Below are 25,998 nucleotides of genomic sequence, written 5' to 3' on the forward strand. Positions count from 1 at the left end.
GATCTTGATTGAAGATTGAAATATTTAATCGAAATTATTTACCTTCTAAAATGGAATTATTTTTTATAGTCCACGATTCAAGATCTGTTCAATATCGATCAAACGGAAAATGACGCCTCTATGCGAATGGCTGAAGTCCTGGAACAGACTCGCGACCGAGAAAGAGCCTGGCAGAAAGATACAGGGTCGTTTCAGAGTCAGAGTACTCTTTCAACTCAGCACACGGAGGAGAAGGCAGCGATGGGTGCGCTCGAAAGTGCCCTCGCTGCCGCAGAGGAGGATCTTGATGTTCAAGCAGCGAAAACTGCAAAAGCGGAGGCTGTCGCTGATCTCGCTGAATTTGACGAGGATATTCCGCTGGAAGACGCTGACAAAGACGATGTACAAGTCAGCAAGGCGGAACAGGAAGTTCAGAATCTGGTTGCTCAGGTAAAATAAACATCTTTTAAAACCGGTTGGGGGTCTCTTTCTTTAGTTAATACACACACACACACACACGTGTGCGTGTTTGTAGACCTTTCGATCAGCTTTTGTTCTTTTTATGTTTTCCTTTATATAAAGAGAAAAACCGCAAGTCTCAAGATAAAATAAACATATTTATTCCATTAAGAGATAGAAATTGTTTTCATATACATTTATTTTATCTCGTAATTCTTAAAGAGAAATAAAATAAAAATACTTTATTGATATAAAATAAATTATTTAACAAATGTTTTATCTTAGAAGAAACATTTTATAAATTTATGTAAAGATTAAACAAGTAGATTTTTTTATTTTATCTGAAAACTTAATTTCTTTTACACGAAAAGAAAGAAGATAAAATAAATGCGATTATTTTACCTCATCCATCTTCGCACATCTTCGTTGAAACGAAGTTGTAATGCTAACATTCTATATATTTAGCTGACGCCGATCGAGCGGTATGCTATGAAGTTCGTTGAGGAATCCGAGGGCGCATTTTCAGCAGCGCAATTAGCCGCAGCTGAACGGGAACTCGAGGAACAAAAGAAGGAGTGGGAACTGGACCGGCTGCGGGCGTTGCACGAGGAGGAGGAGCGGCGTATGCGACTGGCCGACGACGACGAGAAGCCACTCACCTTTGGCCGCGAGGATGCGCAAAATCAGGTTAATAGTACTACCGCCAAGGGCGGTGCCAAGCGTTTAGTTAGTAAGAGGCTAGTGGTGCCGAATAGGAGAAACCTGCGTAGACGCGGTCGACGCGGTAGAAGGCGAGCGACCGCGCGCGAATGGTCGGAAAGTGAGAGCGAGAGTACCAGTACTGAATCAGATTCCGAGCCTGAGTCTCAGGAGGAGGATGTGGTCGAGGATAGTCTCGACGAGGAGTCGAGTCATACTGAAAGTCAAAGTCAGGGCGACGAGGGCGAGGAAGAGGAGGGTGAGGGCGGCGAGGAGAGTAGTAGGGAAAAGGGGGATGGTGACGAGGAGGAGGAGGAGGAGGAGAAGGCTGACGAGGGTAGTCGCGATCACGGTAGAACGAATAATTCGACAAGCGACGATTCGAAGCGAGGAGGGGGTTTTACGAGACGCAAGGGTCGTCTGGCAGGATTCGGATCTTGCAGCCGGAACCATTTTGATTTGAACAGCCCACGCACAAGATCACGAGGCAACGTACAGATCAATCTATGGACTTTGGATGTAAGCCCGATACTGCCCGGCGTAAAGCCGAATTTTCGCCGGCAACGTAAGAAGTTTCACCGCGCCAAGTTCGAGGAAACCCTCTCCTCATCGTCGTCGGTTGACGCGTGTCCCAAGCGAAGCGTGCGTGTTAACGAGAACACCAAAGAGTCGTCAGCTGGTATGTCTGATCGGAATGTGAAGTCTGAGGTGATCGATATGACAGAGATCGACCGAGACTCAAAATCGTGCTCGCTCGATCTGAACGGCGTGGAACAACGAGTCACTGATCCTAGCGTGGAGCGACTTGTGGATGATGACGCAGATTCGACGGCGACAGCTGATAAAATACAATCGGATCAAATGGCAGTCTGGGAAGTAGGCGCGAACAACGCAGAGGAAGACAAAGACAAAATTAAAGATGAGAAAGAGAAAACTAATGAAAAAATCACTAACTTGATTACAGTTTGTTCCGTTCAGGTGACGCGATGTTCACAAAAGGCACTGTCCGCGAATTACAAAAAGCTCGACTCTGAAATGAACCGCAATGAAGACGCGGAAAACCTTGACGTGAACATCAGCGCGCGGAATTCGCGATCTTCCCCGAGTGCGGCGCAGTCGGACACGCTCCTAAAACGTTCGAAAGAAGTGACGACCAAATCGAAGTCTGAATTCGGTGTGTCGGTCAACTCCTTGTATAACAACGCGCGAGCAAAATCAATTGCCACGGCGTCGAAAGAATCGGAAAAGAACGCCGAGTCAGCCTCGGGTCGTTCAGTTCCGCTTTTACGGTCGAAAAGGTTACGGAGCGAGAGTCCAGAGAGTCACGCGAGCGACGAAATCACGAAGTCGGTTGCAATGTCTCGCGTTATTTCCGTTGGGCAGAAAAGTTCTAAAACAAATGTAAACGATGACGATGCTCACGATAACGTCGAAGACGGTAGTTGCGACAAGAACGACGAAGATCCGGCTGAACCGGTAATTTCCGTCGCGACACGAAAATATGCTAGTCAAAAATTTAACTCAAAGAACGAAACGCGCGAGTGTTCAGATTCGGAGATCTCTTCGGGAAGGAGACCGGGTGATTCGATAGCGAAAGCATCGGATTCTTCAGCGTCCACAGTAAAAAACGAAGGCAACTTAAACGAGGCCAAGTGCAAGATGCGAAAATTGGACGTTGCGATTCCGCGAGGCGTGACGACTCGCAGCTCGAGGACTCCTTCGATCGTGAACAACCATTCCGAGGAAAGTAATGCGCGATTGACAGACGACAAGATCGATTCGGTATCTTTAGAAACGAAGAATAGTTCGCAAACGAAAACGAGCACGCGAAAGGTTGATAATTCGCAACATTCGATCGCCGAACAGAGCAGGGTAACACGATCTGGTCGTCCATTGACGCCTTCGTGTCCAGCTGATAGCGACGAGACGGCGCATCCGCCAAGACCGAGACAGCGACCTGACACTCCGCTTCCGCGACCGGTCACGAGATCCGCGACAACCATAAGCTCTCCCACGAGAATCGATGGGATGTCGTCCAGAAACGAGAAATACACGACACGAAACTCGAAGCAATATCAAGACAATGGCCTGTTCAGTCCTCCGGTGCTGTTCAGGCGTAGCAGATCGATACCGCTGATGAAGCCGGACGCTAAGGAAACGGTTTTGGTCTCGACGAAACGCCGTCCAGACACGCCGCGACCTAACGTTCCGTCTAACAACAATGAAATGGTGTCCAGGGTGACGCGTTCGGGGTTGAACTTGAATTCTTCCGCTTCCGCGGCGGTCAAGTCGGCATCGCTGTCGTCTTGTCCCACATCCACGATCAAGACCAGCGTCAGACAGTCGCGAGTTTCACCGACTAGCAGCGAAAACGAAAATAACGCGACCGCGTCTTACGAGAAACCTCAGAGAACGGCTAAGGTTGTAGCGATCCTCACTTTAGACACGAGGAACAATCACAACAGCAGCAGCAAGACTTTCTCATCTGTCCAGTCAAAATCAGCGACGAATTGTGAAGCAAAGATCCAGGACAAGGAAGGGTCCTTGGTGACCCAGTTGCCGGACTCGTTGAAGAGCCAAGAGACTGATCAGGAAGAGTGTAACTCGTCAGACTTTAAATCCAGACGGTTGCGTAGGGACACAAAGCGCAGCAGAGTGTCGTGTCCGCTGGATAATGAGAACGACGTCGACGACGATCACGATGATGAGGTACTACTCAAGAGGTACCGTTCCTCGCAGCTTCCCTCCTCACCTCCCGCTGCCGTAATCACCGCGACGACGCGCTCCGAGAAGCTGAGGAGCACGACGATATCTTGAGCCTTGTTCAAGTTACGTCGTCGCCGGCGATGTAAGTTTGTCCCCTCGGGGATGCCCCTGTTCTATCTCGACTGCTCAGTCAAGTATAATCAGCCTACTATGCACGTAATGTCGGGTTTATGCTAAATATTTGTCGCATGACGTGATTTTCCGTCTCAGGACTCTTCTTGTTAACGTTTTTTTTCAATGTGATGTGATATGTATGTTGATTGCATGCATTACGTGACGTAATGCGATGTAAATTTTCAAGAGAAATTCTTCAATTTTAATTAAGTTTATGATAATGTCTGAAAATAGTTAAGGGTAGTGAAAGGTAGTTGTCTTGAAATTTCAAGTAAAATTTCAAACTTGAATACATTGTTAATAGGGCGAATTTTTAAAATTATTCTTTGTTTAATTTCTTTATATTAAAATGATATATTATTTAATATAGGAATAAAAAAAGGATATATATTAGAATTGAAAGTAGAAAATAAGAATGAATAGTTTTACTGTTATGCTTATCGCATCACAAATGAGGGGAATTCAATGAAAAATTCGGGAGACGTAAGAATGTCATGAAACAAGTACCGAGTTTAAATCTGGCTTTTAGAGACGCTCTTGCAAGTGCGTTATACGCATTATTAACGCGCACGCATTGCTAACGTGTCTCCGGCTCGTACCCGTTTCACATTTAGCGCTCAACGTGACTGTTTCGGTTTCAGTTTCGAGATTCGTATTCTGAAATAACATCATGTGTGTCTCCATAAAGGAAAACAGTAGTAATTCTGTAAAGGGAACACGCGAGAGAAGTTGAGGTCAAATTTTATCTGAACGATTTTAAACGATGAAAATTTTGAACAACAAACAGAAAATTACGAGAGAAGCTCCATTTGTACAACAACAAAAAGTATATAATGAGTCATAAAAGACTCTACGTAAAAGGATGGAGCATGTTTGGCGTTATAACGTGAAACGCGAGTACGCACTTTTGTACATAATCATCGTATAATTACGATAAGTAATTATATACACGTTACCGCCGGGTTGTACCGGGTTGCGCGTGTAATATTTGTAGCGTTGTAAATTGCGCTCTGGCCCATCACCGTTTCATCTCATCTCATCTCATCTCATTTCCATTTTTGTTGTAAAGAATGCCAATAGACCCGTTCGTTTGGTTGCACTTTCTGCATTTTTAGGTCTGTCTTACTCTCCCCTTGCTTCCTTTTTGGACATCATTGAATTTTATCGCGATTAAATAAGAAAACGAAATGTAGGAAAGTGCAAGCAGCAAGGGCGTACTGTTAGGCCGTGCGTGAACAATTTATATAAGTAGTGTGAACGGAAGCGCGAAACGGATGAATGTATCATATTAGAAGAGAATGAAATGCAGAGCATAAAAATTTTTAATCCACCGGTTTTAGTACGCCACATCGAAACGATTTAGACACATGCAAATAATAAAGCGGCGTAAATCATGCTCAGGAAGCGAAAATGATGAAAAAAAGGAATAGGCAACGGATAATGCGAGACAAAGTGATTCGTAGCACGATTCTAATGGGTTTTGATGATTCAATAATGATTAGAGTGAGAGTGAGAGTGAGAGAGAAAGAGAGCGTGCTGCAATTTAATTAATTTAGCCGCAGAGAGGAAGAGTCGGCAGCCAAAACGAGAAGAGATTTTTCAGTAGTGTCGCCTTAAGCTACGTAACTCGGCAGAACAATGACCTCTTGATTATTATTATTATTATTATTATTATTATTATTATTATTATTATTATTATTACGTTATATATATTTACCATTACCACGTAAGAAAGTCCTCCCCTTCTCTGCTCTTTCCACTTGCCTCCTTCGCCCGCCACATAACATAGGTACACACAGACACACATACGTGTATACACATTAAGTAATACTTAAGTTGCGTGCCTGTATTTTGTATGATCGAGCGAGAGTTCGAAAAAGAGGAAGAAGAAGAAGAAATAAACGAGATATTCCTTGCTATATTGAAATGTGTTCTCTTATTTCTTGATGCGTTTTCCAAGTATGTGTCGATCAAAGGTTCAGTTCCGTTTTGGTGTCAAATCATATACTCAGCTCAGTGTGCTTGTTTATATTTACAACCTACGGTTTTCAACCGTAGAAAAAAAAAGAAAAAAAAACTATTTTCTCTCGATGTCGGTTTGGTGTGGCAAGGCTATCATGACCGCACATTTTTCGGAAAAAGATATGTACATAAAGTACGCGTAGAAAGAAAACAAAAAGAGCTCCAATGAAATTGTTCAGAAAATGGCACCAAAACACTGCCTTTGCCATTCCAAACTTGGAGTCCGCAGCAAGATATAAGCAGGCACAAGATATGTTACTGCATCTATCCGTCTACTCATACATGTACATGTAAGAATAGATGAATATGGACAGTAACGAGTAAAGGAATGTATTGTAAACGACTTCTTCTTTAGGATGTTTAAAATGTGAGGAACGAGAACCTTTGAGCGTCTATGCCCTTATCCTTGATTCACACGTGATGAATTCTTCGACCAAGTTTTTTTTTTCTTTAGAGCAATCTCGAGAGCATTTATATTTAACGTAGATTTTTCTAATATTTAAACTGCAGTGATTCTTTTCATTGCAGCCATAAATGAATTCTGATGTCAAACAGAAATTCTATTTATAGATCTCTTATTTGAATTGTACGTTAAAGTAACGATTTTTTTTTTAATTGTGATCTAAATTTGTAATAAGTACATTAAAGATTAATTATTAAGGAAGATGCATCAGTAGCATAAAGGGTATCGCAAGTTCAACAAGTACAAGAGCAGATTTTATACGGGATATATATGGAAGGATTCTTACTTATTTGTGTATTTCATGATGTCTCATATCTAACTTTAACATCTTGCAGATTTGGTTATCGGAACACACGATGGAGCAAATGCCGGTAAGTTAATAACGCATCCTTTAATTTATTGCATCCACTCACAATAAAGATTAAGCAAACATATGAATAATTATTAATTAATTCTATGATTTGTTACACAAAATACATCGCCTATTATTATAACCGTGATACATTTATGATATTATTCATGATATATTTCCGCGTGAGGAATTAAAATTGTTTTCTCTTAGATGTGGTGTCCACCAACGCCTCCCACAACGGATAACGATGTATATATCGATTACACTCTGGGATTTCTCTATGAGAACAGTCCCATGACAGAGGCTCAATTACCGCCGATCTACATAAAGAAGGAACGAGCCAGAAGCAGGATTGATGCCGGTATAACTGATGATGGTAAGTCGATCTTACTCGCGTGAAAAGTTGAAAATTCTTTCACGTAGAAGTAAAAAGCGAATCAATAACTTTTTATTATTTGTTTTTATTAACCCTTTCGCGACGGCCGTCAGTATGCCAGCAATGAATAGGTCGTCGTGTCATTAATGTACACTGTTAAAGAGTGTCTCGCATTTTCGGAGCTCCCCTACGTTCGTGCACTAAGTATGCCTAATAAAAAGAATCCATGACATACTTAAAATGAAATAATAATATTATTAACAATTTAAATCTAGGCATACATTCAGTCTCGAGAGCGGAAAAGAATCTTGAGATTATTTCGTTTGAACACCATAGGACTAGACGATGGATTAGATAAAGATTAGATTAGATAAAGATTAGATTAGATATTTTGTGGATGCTGGATATGACCGGCGCTAGCCACCGTGAATCATTTTGTGGATATAGCCGGCGCTAGGCGTGAAAGGGTTAATTACCTTGTATAATGAATACTGATTATGAACACTGTAAATCTTCGTAGTATAGCTTTAAGACAGGAATTAAAAATGCATCTCTAAAAGCACGAGATCTTTCCACAGGTTGTCGACCAGCCAAAATGATGCGACATGTGAAGGAAGAATCGGTGTACGCCCCAAGATCGCTTTTCGATCGGCCGTCACCGGCATTGATGAAGATGCGCCGCGACATGAAGGTGCACAAGTATCGCGCGATAATGCGCCCTCCAATGTCGGCGGGATTAAAGAGCTCCTCCTCACATATCACAAAAACTTCTCCTGAACCGGATCACGCGATAGATTGGTTGAGTTACGAGGACTGGTGCTTACTGCATTCTATCCAGAACTACCAGAGCCTACCGCTGAACGCAACGACCATCTCACCCGGACACACGCCCAATTGGGACATGGTAGCTGACTGCGTGAACAACGGTGCGCGATCACACCGAGCGCCCAAACATTGCAGAGGTAGATACGAGACCGTGATAATACCCAGAGAAGAGGGCAAGCATCTGTACGACACTACACCAAAGAAGCAGAAGAAACAAAAGACAAGCGTCTACAAAACGCCACAAGTCGCCGAGGTAGGTGTTCATTCCTAGCTGATTAAGGAGGGAGAACAGGGTAGAGGCTGGAAAAATTGGGGCTTTTCATTAATTTTGTTTTTAGAGAAAACCATGCGTGCTTTTATTTAAAACAGTAATATAAAATTTGATTTAACTATCTAAAATTGATACACAGAATATAAATATTTCATTTAAATATTTAATTATATTAAATAGAAATAAATATACAAAATAAATAAATACAAAAATTATACAATGTTTTTTTATAACGTTATGTTACTTGCAGCAACAGAGCAAAAACAACAGGTCGATGAGAACGTCACAATTGCATAATCAAGACAAGAACAACTCGTTCACGTTGACAGCCTGTCAGAAGTACGAAACGATCAAGGTCATGTCCAATAAACGAACGCCCACGGTGAAACCGTTGCTCGCGAATTCAATGATGAAGAACCCTAACGCGGCTCTCATAGCTGAGTGTGGTGTACAGCTTGACAATCCACTGGCGCCAATAGATGTTGCCGTATTACGCGCAGAAAGGATCGCTAAGGAGAAGATGAAACATGCAGTTAGTATAAGACAACAATTATTTATATAAACAATCTTTTCGCATAAATATACAATTTTTATATGAAATGCGCAAAATTCATCCCCATGCTTTTGCGCGAGATACAAAACTTATTTAGTAAAAGAAATAGGGAAAGAAGGGAATTATACTAAATTTGAAACGATTCTTCAGAATCAGGTAAAATTAAAAGCGCAGAATTAATTTACAGATTTAATGAGAGAATCTACGTGCATTATCAACATAACACAGCATAACATAGTATGATTTGCTTCAAATTTCACGTTCGTATTTGATTTATAAAATTAATGTAAGAAGTTTTACATGTGGTGTGTCCAAGAAAATATTCGCCAATTTTTACCGTCATACTAATACCATTGCAGGTTTTAACTGCTGAACAGCAGGTCACAGCACGACTCTTGCAACAGCAGCAGGCTGCCCAGCAGCAGCAACAGTTAAAGTTACAGCAGCAACAGACCCAGCAACAGCAGAGTGGGCAGCAGGTGGTTGCAAATTCCGTTGGATCTCAAATCCACCAATTGACTCAAGTAATTCCTGCCGCCACCACTGCTGGCTCTGTGACCAGTGCGAAAGTAGCAAGCAGCGTTGCGAGCTTGAGCAACGTAGCGACCACTACCGTGGTGACTACCGGGGTGAAAACTCGGCCTGGGGGACAGGTGGCAATGCAGGACACGAGAACGACATCAACCAATGTAGTGAGCGTGGCGAACTTGCAGGCCGTTCAACGCATTGCTACTGCCAGCTTGGTGTCCGCGGGACAAGCGTCCGTTAGCGCGACCGGTGGCCAGAAGAGTGGTCTAGTTGGTGTCACAGTGGCCACAGCTGCATCCGGTAACAAGACCCCGACAGCGGCGCAGCTGCAGTACTACAGGCACCAACAAGTGCTGTTGCGACAGCAACAACTGAAAGGCATACTACAGGCACAAGCTGCCAGTGGTCAAAAGGTGTCCGTAGCGGTGTCGGCCACGGCGGCGCAGCAACAACGAGCAGCGGCAGCGGCCACTTTAATGAAGCAGGGTATTGCTACAGCAGGCACTGCGGGTACAGTAGCGGCACAAACTGCTGCAGGAGTGAAGCAAACCGTGACTAGAACGGTGTCCGATACAGAGATGGCTGCGTTGATCAAGCGACAAGCGTTGCAGCAACAGGCAAAAGCGGCCGCCGCCGCAGCCGCGGTTGCCCAAGTTCAAGTAAGTCTTTTACACGATGATTTAAGTAGAGATATATATTTATAATGCTGTATTTTACGACGCGGCTTTACTGCGAGTTGTAAAAGTGGCAGAGTGCAACTATGAATTATCCCGACTAGCAAAAATAATTAATCACGATTTCATTGCAGGTACCTGCTCAAACAGGCCTCACGCCAGCGCAGATTTTCGCTCAAGCCGGCCTACAAGTGCAGCAAGCTGGAACTTCCGCGAGCGGCACTCCTGTGGCAACTCTCGTGAAGACAGCAAATGTAGCGGGTGTTCGCACTGCGACGCCTCAGCAGATTCGGCAGCTTGCGCTCCATCCGCAGATCATCGCCCAGAGAAAGTTGCCGGCGCAGAAGGTAGCACAACTAGCTCAAGTCGCGGGTAAAGCTGGTGTACAAACACAGCTGATTGTACAACAGAAATCGTTACCCGCAACTATGACGGTACAGCAGATCCAGCAAGTGATGAAGCATGTGCAGCCCTCAGCAATGCAACAATTCACTCATGTATGTAAAAGTATCTTTGTTTTTATCGACATAAAAGTTTTTTATTTTTTATTTCAATTGCACAAAAGGTTAGGTTGGTTAATTACATGATATCATATTATATAATTTTCTTTAAAAAAATATATAAGTATAGAGATAAAACAAATTATCTAATGTTATATAAAGAAACAATTTTTTGCACATTTGCAAATTCCCAAATTTCCAAATGCGATTGAAATGGGATAATGAATTAATAAATGGTTTTATGATCAAAGGTTTCTACGGGGCAGACAGTGTCGCAATCTGGACAAGTAGTGTTGGCTAAATCACCACTGCAGACACGTGTGATCCCGGTTGCATCTGGAGCTCTGAAACAAACTATTCAAGTAGTGACTGCTAGTAACGCCCAGCTGCGGCAAGCAACACCTATACAGGGAAAACCTGTTGCCAGTGCGGTCCGCCGAAGTCCCGGTCCCAGTCCAGGCCCAAGTCCTGGATCCACCACTTCAAGTTCCACTGCTAGCGCAGGTGCTAGTCCTAGCGTAGGTGTCACTGCCGCATCTGCCTCGAATTTAGCATCTCAACCTGGCATTAATCAAGTGAGATTACAAACAATAGCGCAGCAGGTGCAACAACAGCAGCAGGCCCAACAAGACACTCAACCGAAATAGCTCTATATTACGATCAAACGAGATCGCAGAAATTGAATTGGGAAATTCGAAGAAATATTATTATAATAATTTCATTAATAACAAGTTTTATGCCAAGCTTTCGTAACTTTACATAACATGTCTTTATACATAGCTTTAAAGATTTTTTTAGTTTTTTTTTTAGTTTTTTTATTTTGAATATCTCGTTTAGATGTATAGAAAATGATTAATAGCTATAAACGGTATTATGACTCGTAGCACGATGTATTAGCAGACGGGAAACATCAATTCGCTAAAAATAAAATTTTAATTTGAGCATTCGTTGAAGGAAAAGATGCTTAAAAAATGATAGTCTGGTAAAAATAAAAGTAATCAAGAAATAAGTATTACTTTAAATATCTTTGATTGTATTTTTAACACAAAGAACATTTTTCAGCAGAAATAAAAATAGTTTAAAACATTTCAAATATTAAATATTCTAGATTAATTCTCGACGAAGTAAAACAGGATCTATTCTGGATATAACACAGAAATATATGTTGTATTGCAGAAAATAGTTATTAGTGTATAGATATGTAAATTTCAGAGTTTCCCAATTTAATTAAACATTAAATACATGTATAACCTTAGTTAGCGAGAATAAAAATTGGCATAATACTAAGGAGTGTAATACATTAAAGATATAAAGCATTCCAAGGTACGCTGCAAGTGGCATTTTGATGCTATAATCTGCGTCTCATAAGAAACGGGATTTAATTATGGGAAAAGGAGAATGTAAAGCGACGGGTATTAATGTGTACCGAAAAATGTTACTGCTTTTATAGCCGTTTATTGCGAAGAACAATTCTTCATTTCGTACCTGTATATAAAAAGTTAAAATCACACTAAATCATTCTGATTTTATCACAATCGTATTTTTCAATCTACTAAAGAAGAATCCTTTCTCATTTTCCGTTCGTTGACGTATGTTCTATAATAAGTTAAAAAAGTAAAAGGTGTTCTATAATAAGTTTTCAAATTGGATAAACTCTCACTCCACGCACTAAATATCAGCATTTATGACGTGAAATTTTCTCAAACGTGTCTTTTTCTCATAATAAACCATAAATCATCATTATGATTTATGTTTGTGTGTGTGTGTGTGCATGTGTGTGTACGCGCGCGCGTGTATACATATATGTATTCATATACTATATAGTGTCCCTTTTTAGGCTGGGCGCATCATCTGTTGATAGCATGCTCCAGACATTATTTGGAAATAATTCTAATACTAAATAAAGGGTTATCGAATGGCACTTTCATAGTAATTTATTAAAATTAGTATTTTAATAAATTTTGAAATACCTCTAAAATTATTTTTATTGCTGTGTGATATAACATTTAAATACATAAATACATAAACTTTAGATGATCTAGTTAGACCAACTTTAAACTGTTATAGTTTCGACATTTTAGCATTAGGATGTTTTCACATCAACTAATCTTGAACAATATATTATGTATTATTAACAAATGATACGTACGGTCTGGGACACCCAGTTACGTATTATATATTGCATACATATATTTTTTTGCGATAGATTTTTCCAACAGAGAAAGAAAATGGAAACAAATCGATCCAGAGAAACATTCATTGGCGAAAGTAAAAGAATTAATGAAGCATTAAGAAACGATATTCAACAGACGTTTAACACACGTTTGGAGGATAATTGTAACAATTATAAATTATTGATCTTCTGCCTCTCTCTCCCTCCCTTTCACACACGTACACACATACACCTAAAATCATAAAAAAAGAGTATATTAGATTTAGATGTTTTTATGCTGTATTTACATCATTATTTTCCGATATTATCTCTTTCGGAACGCTCTATATGTATGTCTGTATGATAGTATGTATATACGTATGTATATAATTTGTGTATCATAAATGCTGAAATAAAGTCTTATGATAAACATCACGTATGTATGTTGTAATGTAATCTAAAATAGCCGAGGAATATATACTTCTCATGGAGATTATAAAATTATTGATATTAATTAAATCATTAATATATATGAAACTATGTGTTTGCATTTTCTCGTTAAACTTTAACAGAAATTACTAATTAAGCATGACATAAAAATATTCAGAGCAGATACTGCCGTCATTAATATAACAAATTGTAAAAACCAGGTTCTCTTAACGTGATTTGCTTACATAAAGCATCATTATTATTATATCATAATTTATGGATCATAAATTAAATTCTTTAATGTTGCAAGCAAAACTGCAAAAATTAAAAATATTTAAATCAGTATAGATTTGTTTAAAAATATTTCTAAATAGATTAGTCTAATCAGAGAAACTATTTAAAAATCTAATAGAGAAATCAAGAAATCTAATAGATTTCTAAATAGTTTCTCTAATTAGATGAATCTATTTAGAAATATTTTTACACAGATCTATATTGATTTCTCAGAAATGAAAGAGACATGACGCAACAAAGGATTTTATATCTGGATGTTATATCTGATTTTATGTCAAAGATTTCTAATAGACTCTTAAGTAGTTTTTTTGGATCACTAACTTTGAATCACCAGTTGTACACTCGATAGATAAAATGTTAAATCTACGTCTACGATATTGTTGCGTTATAATAAAAAATTATAATTAACATTGTCAAGCGCGCTTTGCAAACGCATATTTAAGCTATATTATGTACGTATATTTATTTAACACTCGTGACTTCTTTATCACAAGTCACATTACATAATGTACATATTATACAATAATACATTGCATGTTGTACATACTATACATGTTATAAATAAGTTGTAACAATAAATAAAAAAATGACAAACAAGAGTAAATTACGGTTTCAATCGTTTTATATGGCTTCCTAAATTTAATATGTACATTATTATATTTTACATAATTTACCACAGTTTACGTGTCACAGCTCATATTTATTTATTAAATTCACGCGTATTTATAATTGCAACTTGGTTACTTGGGTAGTAGCGACAGGTATTTTTTGAATTCTGGTAACACGGAATCTCGCAGATTGAGCGGTTTCACCGCTGTCAAATAATCACTAAGGTATTGCGGCAAAAAGCAGAGAATACCCTTACTGGCCAACATGGCCCAGTCTATAGGCTGGTTCACCTGTTCGTAATAAATCAGTAATTACATACATAAAAACATATAATTACAAATACGATAATAGTGCAATCATAATGTTATTAAATGAATACTACATCTAATATACAGAATATAAAAACATTTAATAATAAAATATATTTAATAATTTTCATCACATTTAGTTGAGATTATTAAAAACGAAAAAACAAAATAAAATATTCTGCTCACCTGTTTGACGTTGACAAAGCAGTGAGTGATCTTACGTCCGGACGGACTGGTATCGTAAGGAGGCCTACAATTAAATCGAACGTGCCACGAATAATTTTATTATGCCATGAATAAAAGAAAAACGAAAACTTGTTTTTAACAAGAATTACTTGACAGTTGCTCACCTTGCTTGTATAACCGAACCATTGCCAGCTTCAATCAGTCTCTTAAACTGATCATATTTTTCTTCAGAGACCATTAGCAGAGCAACCATGCCAGAAAAAGGACCGTTTGACTCACAGAGCAATTTATTCCTCCACCTATAAGCCGCGGTCGCGATCGCTTGCTCGATTTCACCATTCGGTTCCGGAATCTTACCCTTGCTCTTCGGATTGCCCCATTCGTACTCCTCTTCCTGTAAAATATTTATTTATGAATAAATGTATACATATATCGCACGTATTTAACTTTGTACGTAATATATACGTATAGCATCTCGTTAAATTGCCTGGGAAATCCAAGAAAACTGTAATTATATCATTAATTATGTAAATTCTACTTTGTTTTGATAGTCAAATAAAGTTTTATCTTATTAAAAAAATTATTATTGGATTATTAATCTAAATATATTTGATAGCAATCGTACAAATATATTTATCTGCAGAGAAAATGAAACCGGCATCAAAGTTTATTTTAGCTTTACCTTCATTAAATTTCGATGTTTTGCAATAACGAAAAAGCGGATCTTGTATCAACAGAAAAAAATATCAAAACTATTGAATGATCCGTAATAATTAAATATACTTAATAAACACACTAACGTTGAGAAATCTGCCTTCTCGTTCGGAGTCACGTAGGTACGAGCAGTGTAAGACCCATTTTCCGGATGCTATGCTGCCGAGCATCTTTTCGTTTCTGGCTAGTCTGACACATAGAAGATGCGTAGCACTGTTGTCAAAATTCGTATCTGTCGATACTTCTCCGTATAGCCCCATGATCACCCGTTCATACGTGGTTTTATCCTTAAAATATTTAATGTAACAATCACTGCAGCATTCGAATCCACAAAATGCACAATATCTTGACATTTCAGAATTTATATAACTGGAACATAATTTCCTTGGTTTCTTACGAAAAATATGAATGTGATACCTTTATACCCGAAAGCATGAACTTTCTTGGTTGGTTCCGTATCGATGGTCCATGTTCATATTTCTCAATGTTATCCTCGATATGTTCTTCGATATCTATATTACTGCTATCGTTATCCTTCTCTGTTATATTTGTTCGTCTGTTCGAAATGTTTGTTAACTAAAAAACACAGGTCTTACATGAGTAAAGATTGATTAATAAAGAGAAAAAAAGAAAATCGATGCGCAAAAGAATACGCCGGGAATTATCACGTACTCGCTTCGGATGATTCGGGTCCTCCCATACAATTGCGTCTATGGGTTGCGAATCCTTTATTACATCTATTAAGATTGTTAATAAATTAGTAAGAATTATGCAAAAGTTGAAAATACAGACTTCATAATCTACACGTATATGTGTATAATACATGAATACTTACACTTTTGTATGTGATCAGGAGCTTCAGCATCGTTGTACTTCTTCGCATTTTCTCCGGACAGTGAATATCTGTTTTCCGGGGTACTCGATGTTCGTTGAAGTACTTGATCCAATTGCGCTATCTGCCTATTTGTCAAATTGTGAAAATTCGATTTAAATTTTTATGGACAAAGAGAGTATTATAATTAGTAAGAAAATAGTAAATAATATTTAATTATAACACATATATATCCCGCTCTCCCAAACTCTATCAACTGAAATATTTGTTCCATCATATTAATTCATGTTATAGTTTTTTGCCTCGTTATACATTAATTATTTTATAGATGTAACACAATTATACGTCGATGTGTTTTATTGTCAAAGAAAATATTTTTAATTAACGCAAGACTAATTCGAAATAAAGACGTACATGTTTATTTCGTTGCTCGATATATTTGACGGCGGACTACCTTCTTCATCAAAGTGGAGCTTCCGATTACATTCGACAGTTGCTTGAATATTTTTTCTGGATTGATCATCGATCTCTTTCTCTATAGTTTTTTCCGTGGAGGAATCCTTATTTGGCTTTAATGTCGAGTGATCCAATTCATTTGTCTAATTAAAAATACAAAGTCAATAAAGAAAAACACAAATCTTGACATTCAGATAAAAAAATCACCTAATATTTCGTAAATACATTAATAATTATTAAATTATATTGTTGAATATAGTAACTATTTCAATATCATGAGAAAACGATAATGATAAGTTATTGTTGTGGAAAAATTAATTATGTTATTAACAATCATAAAATATATTTACGCTTTACCTTATCAGATTGATCTGGTTTCTTCAGTTTCTCCCATAGTTGCTTCTTTAATTCTGAGAGTGGCTGCAAATATCAACTCAATTATACCGAATAATTTAAACGCATTATATTATAGGGAAATTTACAAGAAAATGATGCTTACAGTGCTAGGCGCGCGACGTTTTAATGGTGGTTCCGCCACTTGCAAATCTGGAAAATTGTCTACCCACTTGATCCATCCTTTCCGCGTGTCTGGCGAAGGATTGGACTTGAAAACCTGTCCGTACGGAGTCTCCGGAGTAGATACGTGAAACGGCGACTGCGGTGTCTGATTCATTACGAGGCTGAGTCTTTTATTTACTAACGGGGTTTCGATAGAGCGCATTTCTTGATCCTGTAACAGTATCAAAATTGTTAAGAAATGCGAACTGAACGTTCAAACTAAATGTTCAAATGACAAGATATAAAATCAATAAATTAAATTATTTTCAATGAGATAATTAAAAATTGCGAACATTTAAATTAAATCATATCGATATAGATTAAATATATAAATTGCGGATTATTACTAAATATTAAAAATATCTATATGTAAAATAAAACATATTATATTGAAACAATGTATGTACATACATGTTACGTGTGTGTAACAAAAATATGCTGTGCAATATTTATAAATACCTTGTATTGAGATAAATAGCGTTTCGGTGTAAGAATATTCCTGTTATTAAGGGAAGACGTGGCCTCTTCTACCGCGACAGATTTTTCAGGAACATTTGTTTTCTTGGAATTCGATCTACTTGATGCTATTAATATATACATAAGATATATACAGGTATTATGTAATAACGACCAAAAGATAAATCAAGAAAAAATAAATCAAAAAGATTAGAAATTTGCAATTTGCAAATTAAAAATCGAATATATGATGAGTAAATCCAATATTTTAGATAAGATCAAAAAGATATAAAAACATATATAATATATTATTTAGTAAAGATTAACTTACCTATCGTCTCCCCGACGAGAAATGGTGTTTCGTCTATGAGCGCTAACTGATCCGCGCAAGTTTTCAACCAATCAGCAGTGACGGCTGGAAGTTTCCATCTCACGGCCGCGTTATACTTATTTCCTTCTGGGGTCGGACAAACCAGATGCGTACTGCCGTACGTATTTCTCTCCGTATTAGGTTTCCGCGCGAACATATCCTGGCATCTAATATATCAACGCATGCAGAAAAACTATATAAAGACGATCAACGCGCGATGATTCATAAAATATATAACGAATATACGTTACATAGCGCCAAGTTTCATGGCCAATGTTGAAAGGTAGAGTCGTTCCACTCCGGTATACATGCTCATCGTTATTACGCATCCCGATAGTGGACTACAAGTTTTCCTAATGAATAACGGCTTGTGGTAATACATAATGCTGACAATTTGCTCCTGATTTATGCAGTCTTCCTATTAACAAATCAAATAAACGATTATCAGCAATATTAATAAAAATTGTCAACTTCATTATTATAGATTAGATACAAAAGTACAAAATATAAATATAATACAGCGATATTTCTAACAGTAAAATTATAATTATTATATATTTTTGCATAATTGGAGAATTTATTTCTAAAGTATTCTGCAGCTACATTTTATCCAGCTACGTTTCATTTCTTTAATACATTTCATCTCTTGAAACATAATTTTCACGATTTTTTAAAGTTTTCTATGTATAATTTGTCCATTTTTAAGCAATATGGATTTAAGACTTGAGAAATAAAAAAGTAATAGTACAAAAAATACTTACGATGAATAAATCAGTCACGATTTCGTTGACGGTATGTTTCAAAGGCGCTCCGTGTAGGGGTACAACGCCATAGTCCGGGATACCACTGTACGCTTTCGAGACTACACGTCCACCCAACATCTCAATCGTTTCCGCCGGATGAATAGTTTCAGTGTCGAAACCGATCACGACAAACGTCAAGCCTACGCATATACGCATAGAAAAAAATTGTTCGAAAAAATGTGTTCTTTTAAAAATTATAATTGTATGATATCATACCTGTTAGTAGCTTTTCGTTCACCGTGCAGCTTTGACTGGCTGGCACGTTACTCTCATTTCCGAGATCCTTGGACTGCGTGGTTTCTGAGGAATTTTCATTGACACGCGCATCTTTTATATCGTTCAAATTGCTTCGATTTCTCTTATTCTCAGATTCGGAGGTAGAAGACTTCATAGATCTAGGCATTGTACTGTTAGATTCTGCAATCCAATTAGCCACAATTAAAATAAAGCATTGATATTAATAACAAAATATTATAATTAAAACATTATTACTATATTTAATTATAATATGAATAAAATATGCATGTAACATGCACAAATGTGTTATTAAAAGACAATCTGGTGTCATTACCGGTAGCTTCCTGCAGATATTGCTGTACAAGAGTGTTATTAGGTTGATGTTCTTCATTTGTAGGCGTGTTCTTTTGTTCCATGTTGAAAGGAGGTACAGGAGGCCTCTTTGGTTGCAACATTTGCAAATTCTAAAATAGCCCGCGTATACATTAGTAATTGTACTGCATTAATTTGCCAACACACATGTAGCAGTCATAAAAATTAATCGCAAATTTGTTACATATCGAATGTTCTCTTACCTTTTTACTGAGTGGGGAAGCAGGGGTCTCGATATTCTTCTTGGATGCTCCACTTTTAGATTCAAACAAAAAGTGCTCTTCTGGTGCAGGTCGTTTAAGTTTCATACTTTCTTCCAGCCATTCAATGCTCAGTACGTAAGGACTGTCCAAAATATATATGATATATAATATATATGTTAAAAAGATAAAAATGACAAAAAATTGTAAAATTTTTACATAACAATAGAACAACATTTACATTATATAATACCATAGAAGTAATACTTGAGATATAAAGTCAGATTCCTTACTTGGATTTGACACAGAAAATCTTTTGAAAGAATATTAATTTTTGTTCTATTTCTCCAATTATTTATATTTATCTTTTTTTTTAATGATGAACAATCATAAATAAAGACTCTTTTGCAAACTACGGTGTAGATAAAATTGTATTTCTCTATCGTTACCTTAAACCTCTTAATTTCATCGCTCTTAGTTCTGCAGCTGCTTTATTCTCGTCGTCAACGATCACGTGCGTCACAGCATCCGATATGTCATCCAGACGCGTCGCACCACCCACGTTTAATATTCTATTCAATTTATCTCTGATGCTCGTCACGAATCCAGCGAGATAGATCTGCAATAATGAGACTTAATTGCATTTCGCAAGAATTAGAAAATCAAAGCGGAGAACATAAAAGAAGATAATGTGACTTAAAGATGTTGAAAAACACATTTACATTACATCCATCCAGAAATGATCCAGCCGATTTCGCTTCACTGAAGGTGAGTCGACTCACAACGTTTAACGTAGCGGCTGCACAAAAGAGAGCATACACATAAGTTTGCCTGAAAGTGATGCAACAAAACAAATCATAAATGTAAAATATATATTAGTTGATACTCACTGCCGTAAAAATTATTAGTTGCCGCATTCACAGGAGACATATTCGACATCGTCGAAACAGAGCTCTCATTTATGTAGTTGTTGTGTTGTTTATCAAATGGTATGCAACTAATCTCGGAGCAACTGAGCGTTTCTCGAACTGCCAGATTTATAAAGAATATTATTTTCTCAAAAAAATTTAATTAAAAAATATTTTATATAAATAAGTTACTTAATGTAATTTTCTTTATTCAGTATATTACACTAATTATAACAAGATTGAAAAGAAAAGACAAAAATGCAATTGATGTATTTAATAAATAAAATGATGATTATTCATGCTGTTAACAAATGACAACAAGAGCTATTATTAACTTTTTGATATTATTGCGTTATTAACTAAACTAACTGTTTGGTTGTTCTGGTGTTGAGCAAGCCTTCGCAGATTTGATAACAAAATTGCTGAAAGGCAAAGCATATCCCACTTTGATGCTCTCGTACACCCAATTCGGTTTCAAACACGCAATATCGTTATCCATAGCGTATCTTAACTTTTCGCTCAACGGGCCATTTTCGGAAGCCACAACCACTCGAACCTTTGCTCCATCGAGAGGGCCCATAAATGTCTACAAAAAGCAAGCTTGATATTTAAATCGAGCATTAAACTTTCGGTACACAAAGTCTACATATATTCCATAAGATTTAACTCACTCCTCCGTGATCGTGTATCAAACGTTTAATCTCTTCCTTCTGACGTTTGGGAAGATTTGTCGAAGTAACTATCAAATTCATAAAAACTGGACATTTGTATTTATCGAACATTTTATCGTTCGCTTTAGTCACTTCCTTTAAATTTGCTTCCCAAACAGCATTTATCCACTCTTTCTTCATAATGGGTATTTTCATCTCTGTAGCACACTGAAGGAAAACACTTATGCTTAAAAATATAAAACTTGCCTAATGGTAGATGCAAATAAATAACTATTGCATCGCGTTATCTCACTACGAAGCAACATCTTAAATAGATATGTAAACAATACTAAAAGTAAAAAACACTTTAAAGATATTTATATATATTTCTGTGGATATATGTTTTGTATAATATTCCGTAATATCTTATTAAATAATATTGTAATATTTTGTGTAATAAAATTGTCTCTAAACATGTATATACTTCTTTATTAAATTCTTTATTAAATTTCTTTATTAAAATTTTTATTAATAAATTTATTTACTCTTTATTAAATTATTTTTAAAAAGCATGAATACTGCAAATATAAACATACCTCGTACTTTGCAGACATTATGGAATCTGCCACTAAATGTGTGACGGAGCTTCTTAATTGCTTCATAAAGAAACCTCCCATATATTCGACCCGTTGTTGTATCCAACTCTGTAATTTAATCAAAATTTTGAAAATTTAATAACCAACAATTTACTCATAAAAGAAAATTAATTGTCAATACACAAGTATACCTTGGTTTCTGAACTTAAGCCTGAAGCGCAAATATGCATTCCTCTCATAGCCGTTGTATATATTGGACTCCTTCCTTCTGGAATTGGTTCACCGTTTATAAAACAAATAAGTAGGCACTTTGGCGATACTATCCTGCTGAAATAATTCAACACTGTAAATGGCTCTCCTCGTTGTTAATCTATCTTAAATAACAGGAATAAATTTATTGCAAAATTGATATGTGTCTAATTTAGAAGAAACTTTGTACATAAAAACTTGTTAGAAAAATAGCATGCTGAAAGAAAGAATTCAGAATATTAAAAGATACAAAAACATACAAGTTGAAAAACCATACATTACATAAACTCCTCGAAATGAATAAAATTAATTACATGTATACTTACGAGCATTTAAACTGTTTCAGGTTTTCAAATAAATCACCCTTAAATTCTTCTATAACAAATACATCAGTTTTGGAAGGTTTTATCTTGTCGCAGACCTTTTTGGCAGCCCAGGTTGGTTGTAAACCGAGCTCTATGCATTTCTGATAAATAAAATTGAAGTATTTATTCAAGTAATTCAGTATATTATTTATTAAAATTATTTAAGATTATGCATCAAAATAATATAAACTTTATGCATAAAAAAACAATTTTTCTATTCAATATTCATAAGAAGAAAAAGAAATAAATTCAAAAAAGATTGACGGTTTGAAAAGTTAAAAAGACAATTCTCGAATCGGTAAACATTCAAGCATGTTTTGAGCATTGAAGCAACTATTGTTCCAATTCTCAAATTTGAAAAAACTAGACGCATAGAAGAGGATGCAATAATAATATACATACGTTAAACGCCAGCCACATTTCCTCGCTGCAATCATTTTCGGACTCTTGATGACTCAGGAGGACAAAGTAAATGTTTACGTCGCATTCGGCTTGACTCTTCTCGCTCGTCATTCTGGCAACGAGTCGGAACTCTGACTGAAATTATGCACAATTCGTGTAGGAACGAATACTCAAACAGGAGTTTTTGAGCACTTCGTGAGGTTATTCTACGCATAAAAATTCGCCGAAAAAGTAAAATTCGGAAACGAGATATTTATTATTGTGCTCGGTACTCGTGTAATCTGGTGCAACCTTACAGAAAACAGTAGGATACAAAACAATTCGGATCAACTGACATGGGCATGGCGGGACCATAGAGCAGGAAATAATTAGATATGTATACCATACAGGCCATATGTGATCTGTTCTTTATAGCTGCACTGCTAAACTGGTGCAATAAGTTAGAGTGAGAAAAAATAATATACTTGTCTTGTCAGATGGAATAACAAAAATAGAGAAATACGCGTTACTTCAACACTAATATATAAATATAAATATAATAAAAATAAATGTTGTAATGACATAAATATATGTCATTATAAAAATATCTTCATAGTACTTTAAACTATAAATTAATAAATATAAAAAACCTAATGTTGAAAATATTAGGTTGATTGGACAACTTCCATGCCGACCCCGTTAGCAAAATTCAAACGTAAAACTCTGCATTGAGAATCAATACAAAATTTTCGTCTGAATCCTGCCAAAAATCCGTAGAAATCTTCTGATAATGCAAAATTTTGTATTAATTTTTAATACAGAGCATTTGAATTTTGTTAAGGGATCGTCAACCCAATTTCCAGTTAACCCATATGAATAAGTAACTGTAATGTTAAAATATCACCGAAATATTAAATTATATTTACAGAATGAAATAGTTATCATAATGTTTATTATGTTAATATATAATGTTTCTATCAAAAAACAGGAAAAATATGGCCAATCTCAAATTGCGGCTGTTTTCGATAAATAAATAAGAAATTGATTACTGATTAAAACTTCTATTCTATCAAAATTAAATGGGCAAGCAGAAGATTTTAAGCTCCGATGTAGCGTCGATAATCCTCAACGTAATCGCACAAAATGCTAAGACGTATTACTGCAAAATATTAAATACAACTGAATAAATACGCGGCAGAGTTGTTTTTACAGTTATATTTAATTATACTTACAAATTTCCGTCACATTCAACAGGTGGTTCATCGCCATATCATTTTTCGAAAATCAACGACTTTCCGTTTCGATCTTCTGGACAATCTACTAAAACAGTGAAATATCCCTAGGCGTAGCCTCATCTCATTGGCCGCCATCGCGTTGCACATGCAAAGGTTCCTTGAATCGTACTCCGTTCGACGATGCGTTGACGAACACAGCCGAGCGAGCACGAGAGGCGCTTGGCGGCGATTGGCTGGTCAGTAACGCCTGCGACAGGCATGCGCGTCATAGGTGTTTCAAGTTGCTCACCGTCACCCAAATACGTTCGCCGATCGACGCGGTGCATCGCCGAGGAAATTCGACGGTTGCTTCGAGTGACACAGTCGGCGCGAGACGGACGAGAGCGAGTCTCGATCTCCGCGTGAAGATCGCGTGTGTTGCATCTCTAGCGTGAACTCGTGACACCACCACGGGCAGTTTAACGGTGTTTGTTTAATGTAAGTGTTCGCCGAGTGTTGCCAGGTGTTACCAGGTGAATGTGCGAGCGTCGCGTCGCGTCGCTTCGCGTCGTACCTTGGCTCTACCGCATGGTGAGGAAGTGCATTACCTCGCGGTAATTCTTCCCCGGAGAGGTTTATCGTGATTCTCGCGTGGACCTCGCGCGATTATCGCAAATATTTCGCGCGAGTTTAAATGCACCGGCGGGAGTATCCACGCAAAGCGAATCGTGTTGAATTGGATCCGATCGAAACCTGTTCCGATTGATCTCACGGTCAATCGACGATGCTGCGAGACCGCCCAGACGAGGACAAAGATCCAAGGGAAAGGGAGAGCGAGTAAAGGAAAAGGGAAGAACGAAGCCGATCGTCAACCGATCGATCTGGATCGATACAAGTTTCTGCGAATTCTGTTGGACAACGGTGTCTTCTCTCTCTTCCTCGCCGAGACGAGACTCGGACAGAAGACGGAGAAAGCGAGATAAAAGAGCGGCAATTACGCGCGCCGCATCACTCCGCGTGGAATGCGCTCGTCCCGATGCGAGCGGATCCGCGCGACGACGAGAAACATTCCTTCGTGCCTCGGGCTGGAACGCGATTCGTGGAACACGGGACGTCGCGGGACACCCTGTAAAAAAGGTGCGCGCGTGTTACTTCGCTCCTGTTTTTCTTACGTCATTCTTCGTAAGAAGAAGGACGAGAAGCGAGCACGAATGAATTCGTGCGGGCGCAGCGCGATTTTTGTACCCTCGGACGCGCTCTCTTAGGCGTGTCCGTCTTGGTCGCGCGTCTTTTTATTGTTTTCCTTCGCGAGTGGAGAGATTCAAGGCTCACGTGCTCCTTTTCTCTCGCAGGAATGCAGAAGACGCGAGGACGCAATCGGCGCACGGGACTGCACAACTCGTGACGGGACTGACGGGATCGGGTCGCAGGTTCCGCGAAAAAGGTGACGAGGGGAAGCAAAAGAGAAGTGAAGAGTGAAGTTAGTGTCGGAACACCGCGGCATGTGAGTCGGGAACGTGCACGAGATGAGGATGTGCCGCGGATCGCGACGATTGCTATAGTTGCGTTGCGTTTCCGGAGCTCCTTACGTTGCGCGGTAGCTACAAGTGGAAGGATCCGGCAGAGGCAGCGCTGAAGAAGGGCTAGGGGGAGGGAGAGGTCAACGTCGCGCAACGGCGAGACAAGAGGATGGAGCAGCGGCCGGCGGCGGCCTCCGCGAGGACGCGCAGCCTTCTCGCTGCTGTTTGTTTGCTCGCCTGGATCATTGGCGATGCCTGCGCTACCGGTAAATAAATCGAATACGATCTACAGTATAAACTATGACCTTTGGTCTCCTATTGCTATTTCGTAGAAATGATTGAGCTCGGAAGATAGATCTAGACTCTGCGACTCGATCGATTTGTTTCTCAAAGATTTTTTTTGAACGTTTTATGAATCTACACGATGCGATCATCGAGCGTGTAACGTTAAGTGCGAGATCATTTATTTAGCTACCGCTATTAATTTATTATGATATCCTAATATATGTAACGCATGTATACGTGAATAATAGTTTTTAATGTGTATTGTAGGATAAT

General features: G+C 38.0%; 3 protein-coding genes across 6 annotated transcripts in view; 2 read left to right on the forward strand and 1 right to left on the reverse strand.

The window, feature by feature from the left end:
• The window catches only part of LOC105275952 (helicase domino), a 29,597-nt gene extending 16,429 nt beyond the window's left edge, over nucleotides 1–13,168 (forward strand). Inside the window, exons 26-35 of one of the 2 annotated variants that reach the window (XM_020030645.2) lie at nucleotides 70–429; nucleotides 904–3,937; nucleotides 6,705–6,712; nucleotides 6,838–6,873; nucleotides 7,065–7,230; nucleotides 7,809–8,308; nucleotides 8,577–8,858; nucleotides 9,239–10,066; nucleotides 10,216–10,578; nucleotides 10,833–13,168. In XM_020030645.2, the coding sequence (XP_019886204.2) occupies nucleotides 70–429; nucleotides 904–3,937; nucleotides 6,705–6,712; nucleotides 6,838–6,873; nucleotides 7,065–7,230; nucleotides 7,809–8,308; nucleotides 8,577–8,858; nucleotides 9,239–10,066; nucleotides 10,216–10,578; nucleotides 10,833–11,228 (5,973 nt within the window). In that variant the 3' untranslated portion in view covers nucleotides 11,229–13,168. The remainder of the gene's footprint in view (nucleotides 1–69; nucleotides 430–903; nucleotides 3,938–6,704; nucleotides 6,713–6,837; nucleotides 6,874–7,064; nucleotides 7,231–7,808; nucleotides 8,309–8,576; nucleotides 8,859–9,238; nucleotides 10,067–10,215; nucleotides 10,579–10,832) is intronic. The other variant, XM_020030650.2, reaches the window with a different exon arrangement.
• Nucleotides 13,169–13,898: 730 nt separating this feature from the next.
• Nucleotides 13,899–23,096, reverse strand: LOC105275955 (DNA topoisomerase 2-binding protein 1-A). 3 transcript variants are annotated; one of them, XM_026972340.1, is made up of 26 exons: nucleotides 22,728–23,096; nucleotides 22,287–22,426; nucleotides 21,903–22,035; nucleotides 21,712–21,819; nucleotides 21,137–21,343; nucleotides 20,835–21,051; nucleotides 20,448–20,585; nucleotides 20,280–20,356; nucleotides 20,007–20,176; nucleotides 19,561–19,702; nucleotides 19,320–19,449; nucleotides 18,965–19,165; nucleotides 18,707–18,888; nucleotides 18,197–18,363; nucleotides 17,907–18,112; nucleotides 17,579–17,703; nucleotides 17,061–17,291; nucleotides 16,919–16,981; nucleotides 16,520–16,704; nucleotides 16,109–16,233; nucleotides 15,946–16,010; nucleotides 15,691–15,849; nucleotides 15,360–15,560; nucleotides 14,724–14,953; nucleotides 14,560–14,623; nucleotides 13,899–14,355 (listed from the first exon to the last, which is right to left on the reverse strand). In XM_026972340.1, the coding sequence occupies exons 1-26, from the start codon at nucleotides 22,836–22,838 to the stop codon at nucleotides 14,197–14,199; spliced, it is 3,936 nt and encodes a 1,311-aa protein (XP_026828141.1). In that variant the 5' UTR covers nucleotides 22,839–23,096; the 3' UTR covers nucleotides 13,899–14,196. The 3 variants fall into 3 exon arrangements, with proteins under 3 accessions (XP_026828141.1, XP_026828140.1, XP_011331488.2); XM_026972339.1 differs by having other exon boundaries at nucleotides 21,903–22,038; XM_011333186.2 differs by lacking the exons at nucleotides 21,712–21,819; nucleotides 21,903–22,035; nucleotides 22,287–22,426; nucleotides 22,728–23,096 and having other exon boundaries at nucleotides 20,835–21,065; nucleotides 21,137–21,262.
• Nucleotides 23,097–24,205: 1,109 nt separating this feature from the next.
• LOC105275958 (protein sidekick) overlaps nucleotides 24,206–25,998 on the forward strand; it is a 29,352-nt gene continuing 27,559 nt past the window's right edge. The window contains 1 exon segment of the mRNA XM_026972605.1: nucleotides 24,206–25,706. Within this exon segment, the coding sequence (XP_026828406.1) occupies nucleotides 25,610–25,706 (97 nt within the window). The 5' untranslated portion in view covers nucleotides 24,206–25,609.

This window comes from Ooceraea biroi, chromosome 9 (genome assembly GCF_003672135.1).
Source record: "Ooceraea biroi isolate clonal line C1 chromosome 9, Obir_v5.4, whole genome shotgun sequence".
Lineage (NCBI taxonomy): Eukaryota > Metazoa > Arthropoda > Insecta > Hymenoptera > Formicidae > Ooceraea > Ooceraea biroi.